Genomic DNA, 21,466 nt, shown 5'->3' with positions numbered 1-21,466 from the left:
GTCACCTCGGAGTGGCCAAGACTCTCTTCCATGTGGATGGGATTGAGAAACATGCAGATGAGGTCTCTTAATAATAACAAAATTTCTCCTCGATTTAATGGTGTTAAAAAATTTGAGAGAGATGGATAGTACCAGAAAATGTCCATACCAACCCTGGCCTAAGAGATGCTCTTGGAAACTGTAAAGGTAAATTGTGTTCAGCCAGGAGCCATCACTTTTAAAGAAATCAAGGCAAGATGAAACTGAAACTCTAGAGGAGTGGGAAGGTTCATGCAGACCAATAACCCTTTCTGGTGGGTGGGGGGAGGGGGGGGTTGTAATTTGAGTGATTGGCTGACTCTCTTCTGTAGTATTACCAATAACAAATCCTTTCTTGACAGATCAAAACTGTTTAAAATCTAGCGGAGACAGTTTTCCATTGGAAGGCGACTCTGGCACAATTTGGGGAATGGTAAGATAAGTCAAATTTCCAAACTGTAACTAAAGGATAACAAAAAGAATGAAAAAATTGTGCAAATATTTTAATTGCAACTCCTGCTGCTTCTCCCCAGAAATGAGACTCTTACCTTTTCTTTCAGTGTTTTGTCCCAGCTTAATAAGCTATGATCAGACTCTTGTATGCTATAAAAAAAATTGATTTTTCAAGCAGATTAAAAATGGCAGGGGAGCATCTGAAGTAAACCAACAATATGTTAAAGCTTGGCAGGTGAACTAGAATCCTATCAATCTCCTCAACTGATTTGGTGACAGATTTTTGAAAAAAAGTAACATTAGTTACTTCTTCAAGCATGATGCAAAATCTCTTTACTGTTTCTACTGTGAGAAGTTTGACTGCCTCCCAATTAGCTCAATGGATAGAGCGCTGGACTGTTGTGCGGGAGGTCGAGGGTTCGAACCCTGGCTGGACCAACACTCAAGGTCTTAAAGTAATTGTGAAGAATATGCTGCCTTTCTATAACATCAAGAAATGGTTAGATATTCTAGTCTTCTCGGATAGGGACGAATAAATGGAGGTCCCGTCTCCTGCAGGGTTAGGGTTAGGAGACGTTAACTTCCCATGCACGAGATTACTGTGTGGTGGATGTCCTCCCCTGGGGTGGGATGGGTTGGGAATATTTGATGAGGGCCTCAGGTTAGAAAAGTGTAACAGGTTATCGCACCTCCCTCTTTAAATAAAGTTAAAGAACATCACAATTAATTGTATTTTATTTACTCAGGCATTGAGAAGTACCCAACAATCTCCTAACCCTATCTACATATCAGTAGGCCACAAGACAAGACTGGAGACAGCAGTGAGACTTGCACACGCCTGCTGTCAGTACAGAATACCTGAACCTATCAGACAAGTAATGATCAAGACAGAGACTACCAAAAATTATAACTATGTACATATTACCTGAGTTTTGTCGGGCTGCTTGGGAAAATAGTTGGCTCTTGGTCATGACATATGGTGAGGTCTGTGCATCACAACAGAGAACCAAATATTTTCCCATCCTGCCTGACTAACTCAGTCAAAGAGTACATGATAATAATTTTTAAGAATATTTTGAGATCAACACATACCAATCACTGAAAAAGAACCAACTCATTAACTGTATTTGTGTACTAGGTAAATGTCCTATTTTGCTCCATGAACCATAAAAATATCCTTCCTGTCAAATGTACCCTTGATCCAATCAACTTTGTTGCCTTCCCAGTCAAGACCAATATTTCACCAAAAACCTAGCATGAAAGGAACAAAAACAGATATAAATGCTTTTTTAGTTGCTTTAAATAGTCTTAAAAAAAAGGTAGGTCTTATTTTATTCATATTTCCAGGCAGATATCAGATCTAGAGCATACATCAAAGAGCATATCCCTAAAGAATTGGAAATATGTTCCTGCAGGCTACAAAATGATGAAAGTAATCTCCTGAAAGAGGAAGATGATACAAAAAAGGAAGGGCAAGATCTAGTACATGGGACCTGCCAGAATTTTGATCAACTTAACATTAGTTAATTGACAAATAGATTCCATGTTGTCATATGTTTGTTTAGTGATAGAGCACGGATGATGTTTAAATGGTAAGAACAAACATGTTGCAAAGAATAAGCAACCTAGGAGAGATGGCCAAAAGAAGTTAATTCATCATACAAGGTTCCTCTTTTTTAACTGTATCAAGGTTGGAATATTCAGAATGTTTTTGTGAAACTGAATCTGAGCTGTAATAACTTTTATGAGCACATTGTAGTAATGGTATTTTATCAATCTTTAAGCATTTTAAACATACCTCTTTAATACACTGCCTACTTTAATCAAGAGATGACAAAGGGTATTTGAACATCTTGTAAATAGTTTTATAAACTACAAAAATACACTTTTTACTGGCAAAGTATTTCCAACCATAAATGTTTACAAAGCACACAGAGGATGCGCCTTGCCTGGGAGAGTCTGGATCAGCATCATTGTTCAAAGATCTGTTCAATCCAGGTGTATCACAGGAACTAACAAATCCCCTCTAGAGAGGGATTTGTTAGTTCTTTTGATGCACTATAATTGCATAATCTTGGATAACTCACCCACATTTACATTACCCAACCGATTACACGATGAGGAGATAACCAGCCTTCACCCAGCACGTAACTACTTGCCATATGGGTGCCCTATACTTTAGCTTAAACACAAAGGCGCGCTATTATAGGAGCCTTATGTCCCACTGGACCATTTGTCAATCAACCGTCGTGTGATGTAGAACTCTTAGTGTCAAGTCAGCTTGAGCTACAGCTACTCCAAAGCAGTGAACAGCGGGCGCATTCCTCAAAATTGCTTTATGTCTTCATCACAATACAAGAATTTTTGAGATTTGTATTTCCTTTCTCCAATATAAACTGTCTTTATTTGTGGCAGTAAATATGAGATCAAAGTAGGTGGTTCGCACGTTACCTCATGCCACCATGCTGGTGGAAGTAAACAATAGATATCTCATTAGTTCCTTTTGTTCATCTACCAGCATTTGAATTTGACCTGTACACGTCAACGGTGAGTGACAAATGAGCCTAGGTCTTCCCAGGGAAGACTTTCTTATATAGTGTACCTTTGTGTTTAAGATGTTGAGCATTTCATCCCCATTCTCCATGTAAATATTAAGCAATTACTGGATGAGGTTGAGCATGATCTGAATTGTCAATGCCAAGGTCCAAGTAATTAGCTGAGACCAAAGGCTGAGGCAGATAACACAGACATGAAGTTTGATAGTTCACAATGTCATGCAAAAACTAAATTCAATACTTGTTTCATATTTTTTAATCAATCTGCAAAAGAAAACACCTCTCTGAGTTTGGAAAAGTTTGAGAACACTACACAAACTAGGCAGACTTTGAACTCGACATGTATGATAACCCATGTCAACTTCACATGCTATTGGATATTGATTGTATGTTCTTAACCAATTGTAAGTCTATTTCAAAATAACTTAAAACCTACCATCAAATGGTGTATCTCCAGATAAACTTGGCAGCCCTTCTTATCATGCCAAATTGAACTACTTCAATTGATACAGTACACCAATAATCTACATGTACCCTTGGCTAACCCTATCTCCCACCATCTGCTGACAAACAGTGTAACGCGCGTTAACCAAAGCCAAATTCTAATTGCAGTCAAAGGTTAAAAACTATTTAACAGCTGTTTCACTTGATTGTGGTGTACATAGCACACTCTACAGATGTAAAAGTGGGCATTTTGTACGCCCCAGTATCTGTTAAAGGCGCATGAATCTTTATCTGTCTCATGTGGGTGTCCCTTCCATTTTGATGATTGGACAAAACAGCTATTTGCAACATGTAAGTTTTCAAAGGCTTGTCCCCATCCGACAAAGACACTGTCAGCCATCCACTCGGTTCCTCAAGCTCTATAAATTCTATCTGGTGCAGGTCATGAAAGTGATTCCCAGCACGAATGGATATTTTACTCGGTGTGTAGCTCTCATCGGCCTTGTAATCGGCGTACAAGCAAATGTTTTGAATCGCTGTTTTCCGCCGGAACTGAATGCTCACCAAATGCGGTTGTGGTCCATCAGATTGCCAACACGTTTCTAGGTTTCCATCACGAAGCTGCTCCACTCCAAAGCCAGATTTGCATGACGATAACGACCAAACAGCTTGATCTCCTATCTCTCGGTATTTCTCGCTGTTAATGCCGTCAATTTGCGTCTCGGTGTTTGATAGCTCCTCCACCCGAACCGCCATTTTCGAATTTAGCGCGCAATAAGCATGCGTTGGCTAAGATAACCGCTGAGATGATAACACATATGTTGTCTCGTCCCCGAATGAGGGATTATCATAACTTCTCAAATGTGACAAAATGAAGTATAATCATTCAACATCGAGATGACCGTGAGTCCAACGGTAGACTGGAGATACTCAGGTAGCGCAAGTCACTAAGTAAAAAATGGCGGCGAAGAAGGCACCAAGAACAAACATGATCTCGATGCTCTGCTACAAGAAGCAACAAGTTTGCTTGGAGAAAAAAAAATATCACGGAAGAGGAAAAAAGGCCGGAGTGATTTGGAAATTTATAGGGACTCCACCACTGGTTTGAAGAAATACAAGCACAAGTGTCGGCCTCGCGAAAAAAGGCGACGAATACGTCGGTCTGCAGAAGGTGAATTTACAATATTTTTATCTTTTGCAACACGATGTCCCCCTAAAATTAACGAATACAGTTAATTGTCAAAACGCCTTAAATTTACTAGAATGATTAATCCAACGTTCCAATCAAGCTGCTGGCCATGTTGCCTCAACAAAGCTCATGCAAGTTTTATTTTGACAAGACTCAAACCTTATAGGTTGCGATCCGAGTTTAGATTTGGGAGATGATGATGTACAACCTACATGTCGTGAGATGTCACCACCATCAATTGTCAAGCGTAAGTTTTGTTTGGGACAGAATGTTCTTTTATCCAAACACCTGCAATACAACTGTTTTTCACAACATCCCACTTAAATGTAGATCAATCACTTTAATGACATTGAGAAGTTCGCATGGCTACAGCACTAGAAATGGCTACTTACCTAGACTCCCTACTTACCTAGACTGCCTAAACCTAAAACGGAATGCGGAAAGAGGGTGTCCTACTTCCGTTTTATAAATGACTGGATGTCCCTCCCAGTATTTTTAAGAAGGCCAATGCCATGCAAAATTTTTAAGGAAAACCTTACAAGATTCTTAATGCATAAACACTTTAAATGATGGATAAAACTTTAGATATACGCCGTTTTAGATCTGTGACGATTTTATTTCTTGTTTTATCTTTTAATACTTTTTATTTTTACGGAGGACCTCCCTGAAAACCGCGTATTTACGTGACAGGCGCTTCCTCCTTAAAGATTGTTTATTATTATTATTATTATTATTATTATTATTAATGAGATCAATCGTTTCTCATGCAAAGGTAATGATAAATTGCCAATAATGACTGGAAAAAATTGGGCCCCTGTGCTCATTAGTAAGCTGTAGCCTTTTATCCACCTATAGATCTCGATATCAAGGCAAATCTACTATATTTTCAATGTGTACATGCATGAGCATGCACGAATGATGCTATCAACTATACGCAGTAAGGGTACACAAAATGTGAGGAATCACCTTAAGCTTATTTAATAAGGCATTCTTGGGACAACTTGATTTAATGAAGTAAGTGGGGAGTGTAAAGAAAGAGAGTTTATTTTTTATAGGGTTGTACATTTGATTTGCCATTTTTTTTAATTATTATTTTCACTTCATATGCTTAATTATACATTTTTTTTAAACCACCATATTCAAATTGAACTTAGCATAAGCAAGTAAAGGTGGATGGAGACTCATCCAACATGTATTAATTAGCTTTAAAGTCAGAAGTGGTTTCAAAGAGAAATTTATGATGATGATGATTATGTTATATCACAATGCAAAACAACATTTTTAATGTAGCTTTGCTTATCTCTTTTCCTTAGATAAGTCTTTTCCAGTCCCTAATATACCAGATCAATGTTCAAGTTGTAAAGAGGATGGAGTCATACAACAAGTTCCATCTTCTGGTTTCTTAATAATAGTTAATGAAAAAAGGTAATAATGTCTGTTTGCTTAAACTGTCCTGGATTTTTCTAATTTCCTGTATCTAATTATTAAGTGAATTAATAAAAGTAATATGGCTTGCTCTTTATCTCAAATTACGTTTTGGTATGTCCTTTTATGGTAATCAATTAGATTGTAATGCATCATAAGGAGAGATTCATTTTATTAAAATTTTAATTAGTTTCACCTTAATTTATTACCTATAGTTATGGGAATTCCTAGTTGAAGCCATTTTACTCTACTTTAATGTTATCATTATTCATGAAGTGAATAATTTTTTTTTCAGGACGATTTGAACAAAGTCATAATCCAGTGTTCCAATTGCAACAGTATCATTCTATCCTGGTCTCTGATTGATGTTGTACAAGCAGGGTTTTGGTGTGGGAGTCCCACTGACACCAGTTATGTGTTTGACCAACAATCATTCAGGTTATGGGATTCAATCCAGAAAAGAATGTCTGGGACATCAGAAAGCTCCTTTATTCATGCACTTGAGGATGTATCAGTTATGAAAGGAAGGGTATGCTTTTCTTTAGTTGAATTAATTTTATTTAATTTTCCACTTATGTTTCTGCATAATTTTTTGTACAGTGGTTTATTGAATGGTCAAAATTGTATTCTGACACATTCTTGCTTAACACATATCTTTGAATTGTAATATTTTAGAGACAATGTAGCAAATGTATGGGGTTACATGACTTGCTCTTGGCTCTGACGTAATAATATGATTGTCTATAGATTTTTCACATACTTTTAAGTTTGGTGCTAGAACATTTCAATGTAATTTTCAGGTTTTAAACCTTGTTTGTTTTTTTTTTGAGATTTTCGTGTACATAATGTAGTGGAAATCTTACTTTTGTGCTGTCTGCTGTACTTTATCTAGTAGTTACTATCACTGACTGTAGCGTTTACAGCGACCAAAATCTAAATTCTAAAGTTCAAGGGCGTGTCGCTCCAAAACGCGGTTAACGAGGTGTTTGGGACTATTTTACTGATGAAAATGACAACCCAAAGTTGACTGTTTGCACGAATCTTTATTCTTGAAAAGCAATCGACCACGAACCACAATCAATGACGAAAATAATGATTATTCTGACAGTCAATCAATCTATCAAACGATCGATCGTAAACTGAAACAACAATACAACGAAGTTCTATCAATCTAACGAAAAGCCGGGGAATATGTGATCAAAGAATTGCATGTTAAATACTGGGCTCTAAAGTCTATAACGAGATTAACAATACAAGTGAAACAGAACAAAAGTTTGGAAACAAATTAAAAGAGTTTGATGACTGATAAACAGCCCATTGTTCTATCTAAATGATGGGCGTTCACTGACTCGCAAATTGGCGCGAATTTGGCCTTTGAATCTTAAATCTATACAGATCATTGAATATTTGTTTGTACATTGTCGCCCAACACTGAAAAGACTGGAGAGGGAAAGACAAAGTTACAAAGGTACTCACATATCGGTCCCGCTTGTGCCAGAGGTTGAGAAAAACGAAAGGGCGAAAGTTTACCAAGGCTATTCAAAACTTACAAAGAACTGATTAAAGGGACGCTAAAATTGCCTTTTATATGCGCATGGTGACGCTGAAAGGTCCGATTACAAAACCAATGGAAATACAGAAAAATAGATAAGCATTGTAACTATGTGGCTATCTAAGATCATTCTGAAATTAGTGAACTAATCAATAATCAATCAAAAAAATTAGCCTTCTGGCTAATGTCCTTAACACTGACCTACCTAAATTGATATTTCTATTTTATTTTTTCAGGCACCAACCATCAATCACAGCACATTTAGTAAATCTTTTAAAGAGTGGAAATTCTGCCAGTTTGAATTGGGTCATCTGCAAGGTCACAATGGGATTATTTGCCCTACATGTTCCATCTTTCAGCACTCCTGCCATGTTGATGGAAATATGAAACTGTATCATTACAGTTCATCTGGAGGGTAGGTTTTATTCTAGAGGAAAGGTCTACACAGAACAATGTCAAAAACACCCAACATTTTATCAATGCTCATAAAACTTGTACAATCGAATGAAGGGTGCAAATTTTGTAAATTTTACTTTTATTAGTGGCCTGAATACAAGTGGCTGTTGGTTATTGCATTACTTATATTTTAATTTGGTGTGTTTTGTTGAGTTTATTTATACTAAAGATATATAAAGTTGAGGTTTAATCATTAGGTTAGGCACAATAGTAACTGTTATCATCCATTGTCTTTAATAATAATTATGCAGTTATATCATGAAAAAATTATACATTTTAGCCAGTTATAATTGTTTTCTTCTACAGACAAAGGAGGCAATCACATTATGAAGATCTTTTTATTGCCAACAAGGGGGATGTTGATAGTCACATGAACAAAGTGTATGCAAAGCAGTCCAAATCTAAGGTGTGTATATATGCAGTTTTACTCCAATCATTTAGTACTAAGTTTATAGCCTCTTAGCAAGCTGTGACAAGTTTCTATATTGGTAGGATTGCATGAAATTTTGACTTTCTGTCACAGTATTAATAGTTATTAAATGCTGCAACAAGGAACAAGACAATATGTGTGGGGAATCACATTGGCGGGCTGCTTCTAATAAGGGTAGAAAGACAGCTAAACTAGATGAGACAGGACTTGAGACCGCAGGCTGCTGGCATGGTTTGGCACAGTGGGCAGTGAACATGGTGTAAAACATTTTATAGATTTTTTCATATCCAGGGATACAGTATGAACAATGGAGGTCCATCGGCATTCAACTTAAGGCAATTAGAAAACAGTAAGGACTGACAAATTAGAATCAAACAAATTCGCAGAGTTGTAACTAGACCTTAATTAGTCAGTTACTTCATTTTAGTTAATTGAAGTTATATACATTCAACTGAAAGGTAGGTTATTCATATCTTTTAGATCGTGAGGAGCTCATTACTGAGCATGCTATTGCTTGGAATCAAAGAAAGATCAATGGCATGGCACAGAGTCTGTCAAGACGGTACACTCGGGTCAGTATTTATGCAATATTACTATTGCTAAATAGCTATTAAACAGACAAAATTATGTTACCATTTGTACGCACGCTTTATCTTATTTAGATTTGTCCAAACAGCGTGCACACCTCCGCAAAAAGATTTCTTCAAACAAGAATAAGCTCTCTTCCCTAATAGATAAGTACAATCAAAAGAAAGAAGGCAATGAAGCTTTGCAAGCTACTGTCTCTGAAGTTATGAAGGGGAATTTCCCCTTGGGAAACACAACAGGTAAACTTTGTGAATTTTAGTACTCAATTCAACTTGTCTCTTTTGTTGAGTATTTCAGCTTGTAGCTGTCATTTTTGTTCTAAGTATATTTTCATTCTATCATTGATAAAGTATTTTCTTGTACATTGTACAACTTACTAATTTTATTTATAACATAACCAAAGCAAAGCGCGCGCTCTGATTGATCAATTTAGCGTCCGCCATTTGCCCATGGGTGTACGCTGCTGACATGAGCAAATGCAAAGACTATTTTTCCGCGCGCGATTGTTTTTTGTGGTCACGTAAGATTTGTTAAATAAAAGGGAACTCTTTAGCTACAATGTATCAATGTTATGTCATAAAACAAATGGTAAACACCACAGCGTACACTACTGAGTTATGGACGCACTTGGGAGGTTTGCTAAGCACTCAAGAAGCTAGAGTCACTCTCGGCTATTGCCTCGAGCGACTCTTATGCTTCTTTCATGCTTAGCAACCTCCCGCATGCATCCATAACTCAATAGTGTACGCTGTGGTGTTTACCATTTGTTAAATAAGATAAGACACACTTGTGATAGGGGGTAGCTTAGTAGCTATGGTCATTGTGTTGGTGTCTTTACAAAGACACTATGCTCCAGCACTGCCCCTCTCAAGCAAATTGTACCAGCAAACTGTTCACAACTTCTAATAGATCAGGCCTCTTCCGAGGTGTTGCGTTTTTTCCTACCTCTGTCTAACCTGAGCACGCAGGACATTAAAATCAAGAACAACAACAACAACAACAACAACAGCAACAACAACAGCAACAACAACAAGCCGCTTATTTTCTTTCCTTTTAAAATGTTATTTTGCAAATAGTAAATGCTAATCTAGGCGGGCCATTGATTGCTTATGCATAAAACTAGATCAATTAAATAACATTAATAACAATTAAGATTTAGTTACATGTAATATTATTATAATAGTTTCTGCATATTAAGATTGCTAAAACAAAATGAGGGGAGAATAATGAGAGAAGACACTGATTTTAATTACATAAAGTTTCCTGTTCTTGAATAATCTCGTGTTTAATAAGAAAGGAATTTTCTTCGTCCAGCATTCTTGGTTATTCATTTTTAATTCTAGCCTTAAAAGACTTTTTGGGTAGCTCTCTTTTTTCGTGGTATCTCATTCCAAAAACTGGCACCAATTATTGAGAATGCATTGTTTTTGTAATTCAAGTCAGTTTTCATTCATCCATATAGGTACACCAATGAGAATCAAGAAATTCATCGTTGAAAAACATGAAATGATCACGAGATGGGATGAAGAAATTTCTCTTGTAAAAAAAGAGATGGCAAACTTTGTAGCGTTCTACATGAATGTTACTACTCCTCGGCTTGAAAGGATTGTTGTGGAGTTACAGGATAAGTTAGCGCGTGAGCATGTCATAACCATTAGTCTTTCCTGTTCTTAACATTAACAGTTTGCTTAATAGAAAATAATCTTGATAAAGCGTTCTTGTTCTTTTTCCCTGTCAAGATCCTGAAAGCAGTTCAGACGTACCACGCGACAACAACGAAGCATCTTTGCAACCCGAGATGGAAGAAAATGTAATTACCTTTATCTTTGTGTTTACTTATTTACTTATTTATGTATTTATCTACGTACGTACTTATTTATTTCTTTATTTCTTTAGTTTTCAAACTATCCTTTGCTTCACAACTGCAGTACATTTCTTACTCTTTTGCATTACATTGTGCACTCTTTTACAATAATGTGCTTACACTTTGCTTTACACTACTCTGTGTCCATGGCATACCATGCAAACATTCAGACACACTATGTAAAAGTAACGTAGCATCAATATTTCTCTCTGCGACACCCTCTTTCTTTTCATGTGTCTAGGAGATGAAGTACAGAAGTTGTTCAATGAGTGCTGTGGTTCTTCAAGGAAAGTTGAGTTGTACCAAAAAGGGAATTGCCTTTTGCAAGAGTCAGATTTGTTCTGCAGCTACCAAGTTCAAAGCTGCATTAAGTGGTAATGACTACGAGGAATGTCTGCCTTTGGAAGAGGGTGCAGAAAATGATGATGACATACTTTGTCTCCCGCGATATACTTTTCGCACCTAAACAAGTTGGAAATAGGTAAGACAAACAAGATCCCTTTCTGTAGATGACTGTTCTCTTCAGGATCGCCCAAAATTACTGGTGCTGGCACAGTTGGCATTTTTATGTAAGTAATTAAAATACAAGCAAACCCTCTTTCAATTTTATGGCCATGAAGCGTCACACAATTTTCGTCTACAATACCAACAGAGAGAGTCTCATCATCAACAACATAAACCACTCCATTACCCTCCTTTGCTGCTACTTGCCCATCCCCAGCGTCACCTACCAGACTCCCACTGCTATTTGTCGCTGTGTTCACATCAGTCACATAGGTACACCCAGCTCCACTTGGCTGACATGCATTGCCACCTAAGGCACCACCCACACCAGCCACCTCACCACGACACGCACTACCTGCCTGACTCCCATTGCCAATTGCTGTACCTCCCACACCAGCCATTTGTCCATACCCAGCACCAACACCCACACTGGCCAACTGCCCATGCCCCACACCACCTGCCTGACACCCATTTAGTCCCCCAGTCTGATCTGCTGGATTCTCTGTGGTACCATTCCCACCTTCTGGTGCGATACCAGTACAAATTACGGACATTGTATCATTTCCAAAACTGACAGTAACTGATGGATCGTCAGGGTCATCATCCATGGCATTATCCCTGCCATGAACGTCTACACAGAAAAATAACATTTAAGTATAAGTAATTTTCCAAAAGAATCTAAACTATATTCAATTAGTGCATTTTGTCCATCTTAACGTGATAATTTGCTACCTTTTCTGTGTTGGTCAGCATTGTAAGGGACAATACTATAAAAGAATTGCAAGACACTCCTATACCTCCTTCAGAAAATCAGTTGAATAGGACATGACATGTAAGACTTGCAACCCCAGATCTCAAGGACTTTTCTTATTACTGGGATCTATCATTATTATCAATATCGTTATTTTTATCATTATTGCTATTTTTACTTACCTTTGGCAAATTGTTTGAAGAGCTTTGTGGTTACTCGACCATATTTTCATGCATTGCTTTTATCCGACCACACAAATTTTAGCCCAGCACCAGGTGTGCCATAAGTATGTACAGATGTACCAGTACCATGTTTATTGAAGTACAAAACAACAACATCCCAACCATGATGTTGATATAAAAACATTTGCCTGAAAAACAAACAACATGAAATATTCTCATTAGCATTTCTGAATATATATCACATTGCAGCAAATAAAATAAGGTCATAGGAAGTAGAATAGAGAGTTACAAGCCAGAAATTTACAGTTGAGGTGCTTTTTAATGCTCTATCATTTTCATTTTCATCATCACCATTATGGCATTTTTTAATATTTCTGTTGTTGTTGTTAGTGTTGTTATTATTATTATTATTATTATCATAATTATTATTATTATTAAATGTTCATCATTGTTGTCATCATTGCTAATATCTGGACTCAAAATATATGAATGCTAGTAAGCCAAATCTAAAAGCATCAACAAACAAGTACTCAGTGCAGCAACATTTGTCAAGTAAATATGTATATAGGGATTTAAATATAAAACCTTTCATTAATTCTGAAATTCATTTAATGAGGACAAAAAATGGGCCAATGGTAGCTTTGAGCAGAAGCCAAAATGAAAATACACGTAACTGTTGCTTGTTTGTGTGTGGAAAAATTATAATATATCAACTATCTGCTAGTGGATTTATTTGAAGTCTGACTGTTATCATAATGATTGTTATCATTTATTAAATACAGTATTTATTTATTACCCGATACTCCAACAGCTTCCTTTGTTGGGTGACATGTGTTTTATTTTTTGTGCCAGTTTTTCCCAGTCAGATCGTTTGATTTGGAATGCTGCTCCTCATCCTTCAATCTTGCAACTTTTGGATGCATTGTAATTCATGCCACCACACATGCTACATTTCTGTAATAGAATAATAAAATGACAAAAATTTCTATTAATTTTCACATTGCTGCTTTAAATTAAGTACAGGTGTACTATAAAACTAATTTTCTGTTCGTGTGGCATTGAATCCTGCTATCTTGCCGCTCTTAGGCCAGAGTGCAAATGTGATCAGTAAATGTTGATAGAACGTTATAATTAAGTACAGTTAAAGGTATAGTTAAAGGTAAGTTTAAAATAGATCAATTAATAATTGATCTGCTTTAATAATATTTGGCAGAGAAAATTACATTTGAGGGATTCAACTGCAATATTTTTGGCCTAATAACAGACACTGTAGCCATATTCAATAATGAAGGCTTGTGAAAGTTCTAGAAAAAATGGTTTCTCAGAAAACATTAAAAAAAGTTTTTTTAAAAAAACTTTGAACGAATTACTCAGTATTACCAAGGCTGTGCTCTTGCAGTGCCCGGTGGCCCCTGGCGCCTTACTTTTGCTCTTGGGCGACTCGGAAATTTTAGTTTTTTCATACAAAGCATATGCTGGGCACCCTGGATTACACAGTTTCAGAACACTGGGTTCCATTCAATTTTCCTTAGAGCACAGCCTTGATTACTATTATTATTATGTTACTAGGTGAGTTTTAACTGAATGAAAAAATAATTTTTATTTTTTGTTATTTTTATTTAAATTTAATTACTGCTAACACAAAATACATACAAAATACATACAACACAAAATTGCATGGTAAAAAAACAGCTGCACAATTGCCCTTATCCTAGTTGTGACCATTTTAGTCACCCTACAGGAAGGCTATAATTTTGCAGTTATAGCAAATAAACTATAGATAATTTATGATAAATTTAGTATTTATTCGTGATCACAGGTGTAGCCTTTAAATACTCCACCCATAGGAACAAAGAGTGTGAGTGTGTGAGTGATTGTGATCACAGGTGATTAATAAATAGTTACATTCAGCAAATACAAATTTTCACTCCGGCAACTTTAACTACATTTTTTTAAATTATAGTTGACAATTATGGCCTCTTATTAAGAAAGAAAAATTAACCTACTACAGAAGGTTTGGTAATTAGGTGAGGGTAACTTTGTCTGAGAAAATGTTACAGGGGTCAAGGAAAGGTGTCTGTTGTTCATTTAACAGGTGTCTGTATTAGGCAGGCAAATGTACATAAATGTTGTAGTTTTCGCCTAGAAAAACAAAATAGTTGAACATGTATTAAAACTGTCTTGTATCAAGGGCGGGGTTCTGCTGAAAAGGTGATTTGATATGATTATCTTAAAATATCCAAATTTAATATTACTATCATTTACATTTCCACAGTATTCAAAATCCATAAAGACCCCTTAATTACATTATGAAGTGGGGGAGGGGAGGGGGAGTTAAACAGTTCTCACTCAAAAACAACATACTTCATTGAAATGTAAATTATTTTTTAACAATCTATGAAACAAACAGAAATGAAAGCATTTAATCTAAATAACCATTTAAGCATTTAATCTGAATAACCTAAATAACCTTTAAATGTAAGCTACTAGATATTCATACCTTGAATGGTCTTTTAGTTGGCCTGAAAACCTCTTTAGAATTTAAATCTGAAATTAAAGAAAATTATGTACATGTGATGTTCCTAATCATTTTCAAAAAAAGTTCCTAGGCATCTTCATATTGGTATATTAATTACTTTAAATGGTGCCTGTAAAAGCACTCTGTACAGTACAGGGAGCTTAGACCAGATTGGGCCTAAATGCAAAAATCTGAAGTTAAAAACCCAACTAATGATTGCAATTTCCTGTTGCTGTCAATAATAATTATGGCAACAGCTAACAAACCTTGAAAAACAGAAAGAAGCAAAATAGCTCGAAAACTACCAGTCACAACTGACAGATGTGACCTTTTGACCTGGTTGAAGTGAAGCTTTGTTTCCAGAGAGGTCTGCTAGCTAAGATGATTGTCAGCAGTGAAAAATGTAACCATTGTTTTAGGTCTGAATTTCAGAGTATGCAAAATATGTTACTGAAAACTGCAAAATAAAGTGTAGCACAGAACCCCTGTATAATTTAAAGAGCTCCTCTAATTGTGTATATTCCAGATGGCCAGGCAGACTGCAAACCAAAACAACTTCCATGAAGGAGGCATTGAAGGAATATTTCCTGGCACAACATAACATGTCAGATGGAGGTAACCTGCAAATCATTAGCATTATATCTAGGAGATAGGGAGCTGTGAGAAGTATAACTAAGCCACTTCAAGCTACCAAAACTGAGATTAATAGCTCATTTAATAGCTCATGAAATTTGGCCTGACTATAGAGCTCTTTACCAACCCATTATAACAAAGATTACTAAAGTTTCTGACCACATTTCAGACAATAAAAATAATGTAATATGAACCCTAGCAAATTTGTTGTAACCATTCACCAGCTAGTAAATAGAATAGAAATAACACAAAAAAAATTACCATGTCATTGCACGGATTTAATTTGGCCTTGTCTACACTAATTGAGTTTTTATTGACGCATTTCTGTCTGACATTGTCCACACTAGTAGTGATACTTTTTTGTAGGTTAAAATTAGATTAGGCATATTGGTTACTTTACGTTTTGGTTACATTATTGGTTACTTTACGTCACGTGGTGCAAAATCACAGGACAGTTATCATGCAATAACTCCTGTCTGTGTTGATATTTGCCCTCCGATTTTTTCCGTAAAAAGAAACATAGTCAACACAAGAGTTTCAACTTTTCCGTTCTCCTATTTACATGGAAGGAAACCAAACTCGTTTTTTTTTGCTTGCATCAATCACGTGCATTCACCATCAGATCACCACTGGCTTTTTCACTGTGTTCACGTGCAGTTTAATTGCGATGTGAAAATTAATGGGAGAGTTATAAAATAAATAACCCCACTCTGGCTTGCTGGCATGTCGGCTGATAATGTTCTCAGCTGGAGGATTGCCCTCAGAATTTCATATTTGCCCTCGAAGCTTTGCTTCGCGGCCAAATATTCATTTTTTGGACAATCTCTCAGCTGCGGACATTATCAGCTGACATACCAGCAACCCGAAGGGGTTTATTTACTAAATATACCCCATTCGATTCTATATCTATTGCCCAATTTTATAGACAAGCCAAAAGAAATGAACAAAGTCAAATTTTCAGGTCCAACTTTTTAATAAAATCTGTGTATCTTTTTAAACAGTGTGAAAAAGAAACATCTTCGCGACCAACTGTCCATTCTTTAGTAATTTGAATATATCAACAAAGTTGAAATGGTAAATTGGCCACCATACAATTATAAAAGGTGACGTTTCGAGCGTTAGCCCTTCATCGGGGCAAATAGAGGAATTGTGGGTTGTGTGTGCTTTTAAAGGCAGAAAAAGGACCTACATGATTGGTGGGAACATGGCAACGAGAAAAATTTATTTGTGTTTTTCTCGTTGCCATGTTCCCACCAATCACGTAGCTCCTTTTACACGTAAGTACAAAATTTAATGGCTTTGCCATTTTCCAAGTTAAAAATGATGTCCAGAGTATTGAAAATATTTGGTTATATCAACTATGTTGTTAAATTGTAAATTGGCCACTGTAATGACTAAAAAAGTTGACGTTTCGAGCATCGGCTCTTTGTCATTCGCTCTGACAAAGGGCCAACGCTAGAAACGTCAGCTTTTTTACTCGTTACAGTGGCCAATTTACAATTTCAACTTTGTTGATATAACCAAATTACCTTGTTACCCCCACCAACGCAGCAACACAGTTTCTTTTGAAACTTTCAGCCTTTATTGAAAATGTTGGCAAACATAGCCCTACCACTCATACATCAGGGTAGAGAGAGATGGAAATTGCATTGATGAAAACAATATATTAGCTCATGGCCTTTTATTTAATTAACTTTGAAGCCCTTGCTATCAGTTGTAAGTGAGACAGTGCAAACTCAAATTGACAGCTTTCCCACGTGTGCAACTATTAGCGTACGAATGATGCCGAAGTATCGGCCGCGCTTAAGAGGAGATGGGATTCTATATATTTATAGAAAACATATGGACTACTGATCAAACAAAAATTCGAAAATATGTTCAAAGAATACAAAAGCCATAACGTTGACAACCTCAGTGTAATTTTTGCGGCGGCTATTTTGGCGACCCCAGTCGAGAAGAAACCCGCAGATAAAACCGTCGACTGCAATTTGAGCACTTGAGAATTTTATGTATTTCTCTAGCATTTACCAGGGCACTCTAAACTTACATTTTGTTGAGAACCTTAAAGCTGAATGTTAATTGGAAAATTGGAATGCTTGAAAAATATATGTATCATTCGCAATCACGTACTCATGAATATTCACCAGCATCTAATGTCTGAATAATTCATAACTTAATATACTAAAACAATGTTTACTTACCTTCCACGACAGCGGATGCCATGAATCAAAATAATAGCCCGAAAAAAGCGAGGAAAGCGAACACAAGTGACCGAATAAGGCACCTACGACAGCACCGAAGAAATCGAAATCACCCGGGAAAATCATCTCTCAATAGATCTGGTACCCAGGGTTCACCAGCCTCACGGTCATCTCGATGTTGAATGATTATACTTCATTTTGTCACATTTGAGAAGTTATGATAATCCTTCATTCGGGAAGGAGATCGTGTTGATGAGACAGGGATGAAAAACATCTGCGCGTGCGCCAGAGACCCGCGGTATGAAACGCGGGCTCAGACGCGCACTTATTTAATCTCAATAAATTTTGCGGGAAATGAACAGCCATTACAAAAGTTTAAAAAACAAGGAAGCCGTTAAAAAGATAAGGTTTTCATTCTCATTTTTGAAAAAAATAGTTTAAAAAAATTGAGGGGGTGAACAAATTGTAAAAAAATTGTTCTCGTGCCGAAAAATGGTCTTTTGTGCAAAGCTCCAAGACGGTTGCGAACTGGTTGTTCATCTTCAACAGGCTTGTAACCTCTTTTGTGGCTTGAAGGATACTTGTTCCTAACAGCACTATATACGCAGGCACATAATGGTCTTCCGTTATCCCAACCCATGAAGCCACAAAGCCATCTAATCAACCATCGATACGCAACTGATCTAAGAAATCGACACAGAGAGAAGAAAATGAAACTATTAATTTTCTGAGAAACAAAAGAGTCACAACAAATTGAAATAGACCTTGAGACGGTTTTGGAAGCCATCTTGACGGGTAGGCAAAGCGGTCAGAAATTACAGTGTTTGTATGGGAATCCCATGGCAAAAAACTTTTTACAAAATCAAATTTTACGCAATTTATGAATCGCAACGTTAAAGTACTGAGTAGAAGATTGTATTCACCTAGTTTGAAGAATGCAGGTTGGATACAAGATTCTCAGTTAATTTTCCATACATTTGTCTGTAACTTTTCGCAGGGTAGAAGGGGCGGCGCGCAAAAGATTTACAGACAAATGTGTGGAAATTAGAAAAACTAACTGAGTGTCTTGTATCAAACCTACAATCTTCAAACTTGGTGAATAAAATCTTCTACTCGGTGTTTTAACGTTGCGATTCATGAATTGCGTAAAATTTGATTCTGGGAAAAGTTATTTGCCATGGGATTCCCATACAAAACCTGTAATTTCTGACCGCTTTGCCTACCCGTCAAGATGGGTTCTTAAACTGTCAAGGGCTATTATCATTCAACTATATTTTCTGCTGAACTGATTAAGAAAGCAACTTTTGTTTTAATAACACGTTTTAAGATTATTATCCTGTGATATATGCGATAGATTTGGAGCATACGTAATTTACTGTACTCACTCGTTTTGCGTAGAACCGGTTTGTCGGCGATAGCGTAATAATGGCCCCACTTGCATCAGTACTGTCGGGTTGATCAAGGCTGAGAAATCTTCGTGTTGTGTTATACACTTTATATTCTCTATAGAACCATCAAACACTAATTTACCGATGGCATTTATTACCTCATGACAGCAACGAAACTCCATTGCGTCCTCCAAAGGTTCGCCATGACAGCGTTGACATTTGCACCTATAAACATCGAGAATCGCTTAGAGATCATTGTAATATACTCCATAACAACTATGACATAAGGTTCTTACCATTCGTTAACGTTAATCTGGCCTTCAAATTGAGCCTCTAAAGTAGATGGTCGAAGGCCATCGACGTCTGTTTCTTCGTCTCTGTCTTCTAGATCTTGATCGCTATCGCTGGCTAGCGGTTCGTCTTGATATGGCTCCTCTACCATATTTTCTTCTTCGGAATTGCCTAATTCTGCACGAGATGATGAGTTTGAAGATTCTGAGTGGTTGGATTCATTACAGGATTCGTCTGAATCACTAAAACTCTGGAGGTTTTCTCTGGACATGTTCGATTCGTTTTAGTATTCTTAGGATAGGTACACCATATGACATCACGCATAAATTAACTTACAAATATTCATTACCAGGCTCCGGTAAGATAATGGCCGAAACTAGCGCAGTTTTGAAGGGAAAAAAGTATATTAAATTTCTTTACAGAACAAATCTAAATATTTCAGGCGTGAACCAAAGACTATAAACTAAGAAAATTCATCGAAAAAAAAAACTTGTCATATGCACTTTAATTCCTGTAATAGATTGGATATATCAACAAAGTTGAAATGGTAAACTGGCTACCGTAACGATTACAAAAGCTTCACTCCGACAAAGGGCTAACGCTCGAAACATCAGCTTTTGTAATCGTTACGGTGGCCAGTTTACCATTTCAACTTTGTTGATAGATCCAAATTATTTCGTTACCCCCACCAACGCCGCCCCAAACAGTTTCTTTCGAAACTATCAGCCTTTATTAACTCCTGTAGGCCTTTTCGAAATTTTGGACATAAAGGGAAGAAAGAAAGCGAGATATCAATCACTCTCATGTATCCCACTCCGACGCCCGTAATTTCCCAGAGTTGTGCGTCTATTCCCGAGGTTCCTTGGGTCTAATGAAGCTGGGACTCAATTTTGGGCAGTTGGCATCCGTTTCATAGAAGTGGCATGCGTTAGTGCAAGCCTCCACCACTGGTTTGCACAGGCGGCTCAGAGTGCGGTGGGACTAACTCTCACGCATGCCACTCCGATCCACGTGATTTTCTGGTGTTACTCCATTTTGGGTGCCTTGGCATACGTCTCGTAGAAATGGCATGCGTGAGTGCAAGCCTCCACCACTGGTTTGCACAGGCATTTCTGAGTGCGGAGGGACTCACCCTCACGCATGCCACTCCGACGCCCGTGATTTCCCGGAGTTGCACGTCTATTCCCGACGTCCATTCTGTCTAGTGAAGCTGGGACTCCATTTTAGGCGCGTTGGCATGCGTTTCGTAGAAGTGGCATGTGGGAGTGCAAGCCTCTGCCACTACTTTGCGGCTTAGAGTGCGGTGGGACTAACTCTCCCGCATTCCACTCAGATGCCCGTGATTTCCCAGATTTCCACGCCTATTCCCGACTCCCTTGGGTCTAGTGAGGCTGGAACTCCATTTTGGGCGCGTTGGCATGCGTTTCGTAGAAGTGGCATGCGTGAGTGCAAGCCTCCACCACTGGTTTGAACAGACAGCTCAGAATGCGGTGGGACTAACTCTCACGCATGCCACTCCGACCCCCGTGATTTCCCGGACTTGCTCGTCTATTCCCAACGTCCCTTGAGTCTAGTGAAGCTGGGACTTCATTTTGGGTGCATTGGCATGCGTTTTGTAGAAGTGGCATACGTGAGTGCAAGCGTCAGCCACTGGTGTGCACTTGTTCCTCAGGGTGCGGTGGAACTCACTCTCATGCATGCCACTCCGGCACCCCTGATTTCCCGCATTTGCGCGTCTATTCCCGACGTCCCTTAAGCCTAGTTAACCTGGGGTTCTATTTTTGCCGTGTTGTCATGCGTTTCGTAGAAGTGGCATCCGTGCGTACAATCCTCAACCTTTGCTTTGCACTTGTGCCTCAGGGTGCGGGGAGACTCACTCTTACGCATGCCACTCCGACACTTCTTATTTCCCGGTATTGCGTGTCTACTCCTGAGGTCCCATGGGTCTCGTGAACCTGGGATTTCATTTTATCCACGTTGTCATGCGTTTTGTAGAAGTGGCATGCGTGAGTACAAGCCTCACC

The 21,466-nt window shown here is 37.7% G+C and overlaps 3 protein-coding genes and 2 pseudogenes across 5 annotated transcripts; 3 read left to right on the top strand and 2 right to left on the bottom strand.

Moving 5' to 3' along the window:
- Positions 1-8: 8 nt before the first annotated feature.
- On the top strand, positions 9-2,374 carry LOC148722701 (endonuclease V-like). The gene is made up of 4 exons (XM_088735519.1): positions 9-62; positions 381-451; positions 1,218-1,346; positions 1,819-2,374. The coding sequence occupies exons 2-4, from the start codon at positions 449-451 to the stop codon at positions 1,996-1,998; spliced, it is 312 nt and encodes a 103-aa protein (XP_088591645.1). The 5' UTR covers positions 9-62; positions 381-448; the 3' UTR covers positions 1,999-2,374.
- Positions 1,571-4,313, bottom strand: LOC148722700 (anaphase-promoting complex subunit 10 pseudogene; annotated as a pseudogene). The gene is made up of 2 exons (XR_015992333.1): positions 3,463-4,313; positions 1,571-1,722 (listed from the first exon to the last, which is right to left on the bottom strand). The product of XR_015992333.1 is annotated as an anaphase-promoting complex subunit 10 pseudogene (transcript).
- Positions 4,314-4,324: 11 nt separating this feature from the next.
- On the top strand, positions 4,325-9,156 carry LOC148722699 (uncharacterized). Its single transcript, XM_088735518.1, has 7 exons — positions 4,325-4,641; positions 4,826-4,906; positions 5,973-6,084; positions 6,380-6,613; positions 7,873-8,051; positions 8,399-8,498; positions 9,003-9,156. The coding sequence occupies exons 4-7, from the start codon at positions 6,548-6,550 to the stop codon at positions 9,123-9,125; spliced, it is 468 nt and encodes a 155-aa protein (XP_088591644.1). The 5' UTR covers positions 4,325-4,641; positions 4,826-4,906; positions 5,973-6,084; positions 6,380-6,547; the 3' UTR covers positions 9,126-9,156.
- A 32-nt stretch (positions 9,157-9,188) lies between these two features.
- Positions 9,189-13,211, top strand: LOC148722698 (uncharacterized). Its single transcript, XM_088735517.1, has 4 exons — positions 9,189-9,349; positions 10,573-10,746; positions 10,850-10,920; positions 11,216-13,211. Exons 1-4 carry the CDS (start codon positions 9,316-9,318, stop codon positions 11,438-11,440), a joined length of 504 nt encoding a protein of 167 aa, XP_088591643.1. The 5' UTR covers positions 9,189-9,315; the 3' UTR covers positions 11,441-13,211.
- Positions 12,404-18,019, bottom strand: LOC148722697 (uncharacterized; annotated as a pseudogene). Its single transcript, XR_015992334.1, has 4 exons — positions 17,764-18,019; positions 14,912-14,958; positions 13,208-13,365; positions 12,404-12,599 (listed from the first exon to the last, which is right to left on the bottom strand). The product of XR_015992334.1 is annotated as an uncharacterized LOC148722697 (transcript).
- Positions 18,020-21,466: the final 3,447 nt, after the last annotated feature.

This window comes from Stylophora pistillata, chromosome 10 (genome assembly GCF_964205215.1).
Source record: "Stylophora pistillata chromosome 10, jaStyPist1.2, whole genome shotgun sequence".
Taxonomy (NCBI): domain Eukaryota; kingdom Metazoa; phylum Cnidaria; class Anthozoa; order Scleractinia; family Pocilloporidae; genus Stylophora; species Stylophora pistillata.
The sequence above is the reverse complement of the archived record's forward strand: the minus strand, read 5'-3'. Positions and strand labels throughout refer to the sequence as shown.

Coding starts and splice junctions, on each gene's coding strand:
- LOC148722699 (XM_088735518.1), top strand. CDS start 6,548: ATGTCTGGGACATCAGAAAGCTCCTTTATTCATGCACTTGAGGATGTA. Junction 8,052..8,398: donor CATTACAGTTCATCTGGAGG/GTAGGTTTTATT, acceptor TTTCTTCTACAG/ACAAAGGAGGCAATCACATT. Junction 8,499..9,002: donor CAAAGCAGTCCAAATCTAAG/GTGTGTATATAT, acceptor CATATCTTTTAG/ATCGTGAGGAGCTCATTACT.
- LOC148722701 (XM_088735519.1), top strand. Junction 1,347..1,818: donor TACCTGAACCTATCAGACAA/GTAATGATCAAG, acceptor TCATATTTCCAG/GCAGATATCAGATCTAGAGC.
- LOC148722698 (XM_088735517.1), top strand. CDS start 9,316: ATGAAGGGGAATTTCCCCTTGGGAAACACAACAG. Junction 9,350..10,572: donor CCCCTTGGGAAACACAACAG/GTAAACTTTGTG, acceptor TCATCCATATAG/GTACACCAATGAGAATCAAG. Junction 10,921..11,215: donor AACCCGAGATGGAAGAAAAT/GTAATTACCTTT, acceptor TCATGTGTCTAG/GAGATGAAGTACAGAAGTTG.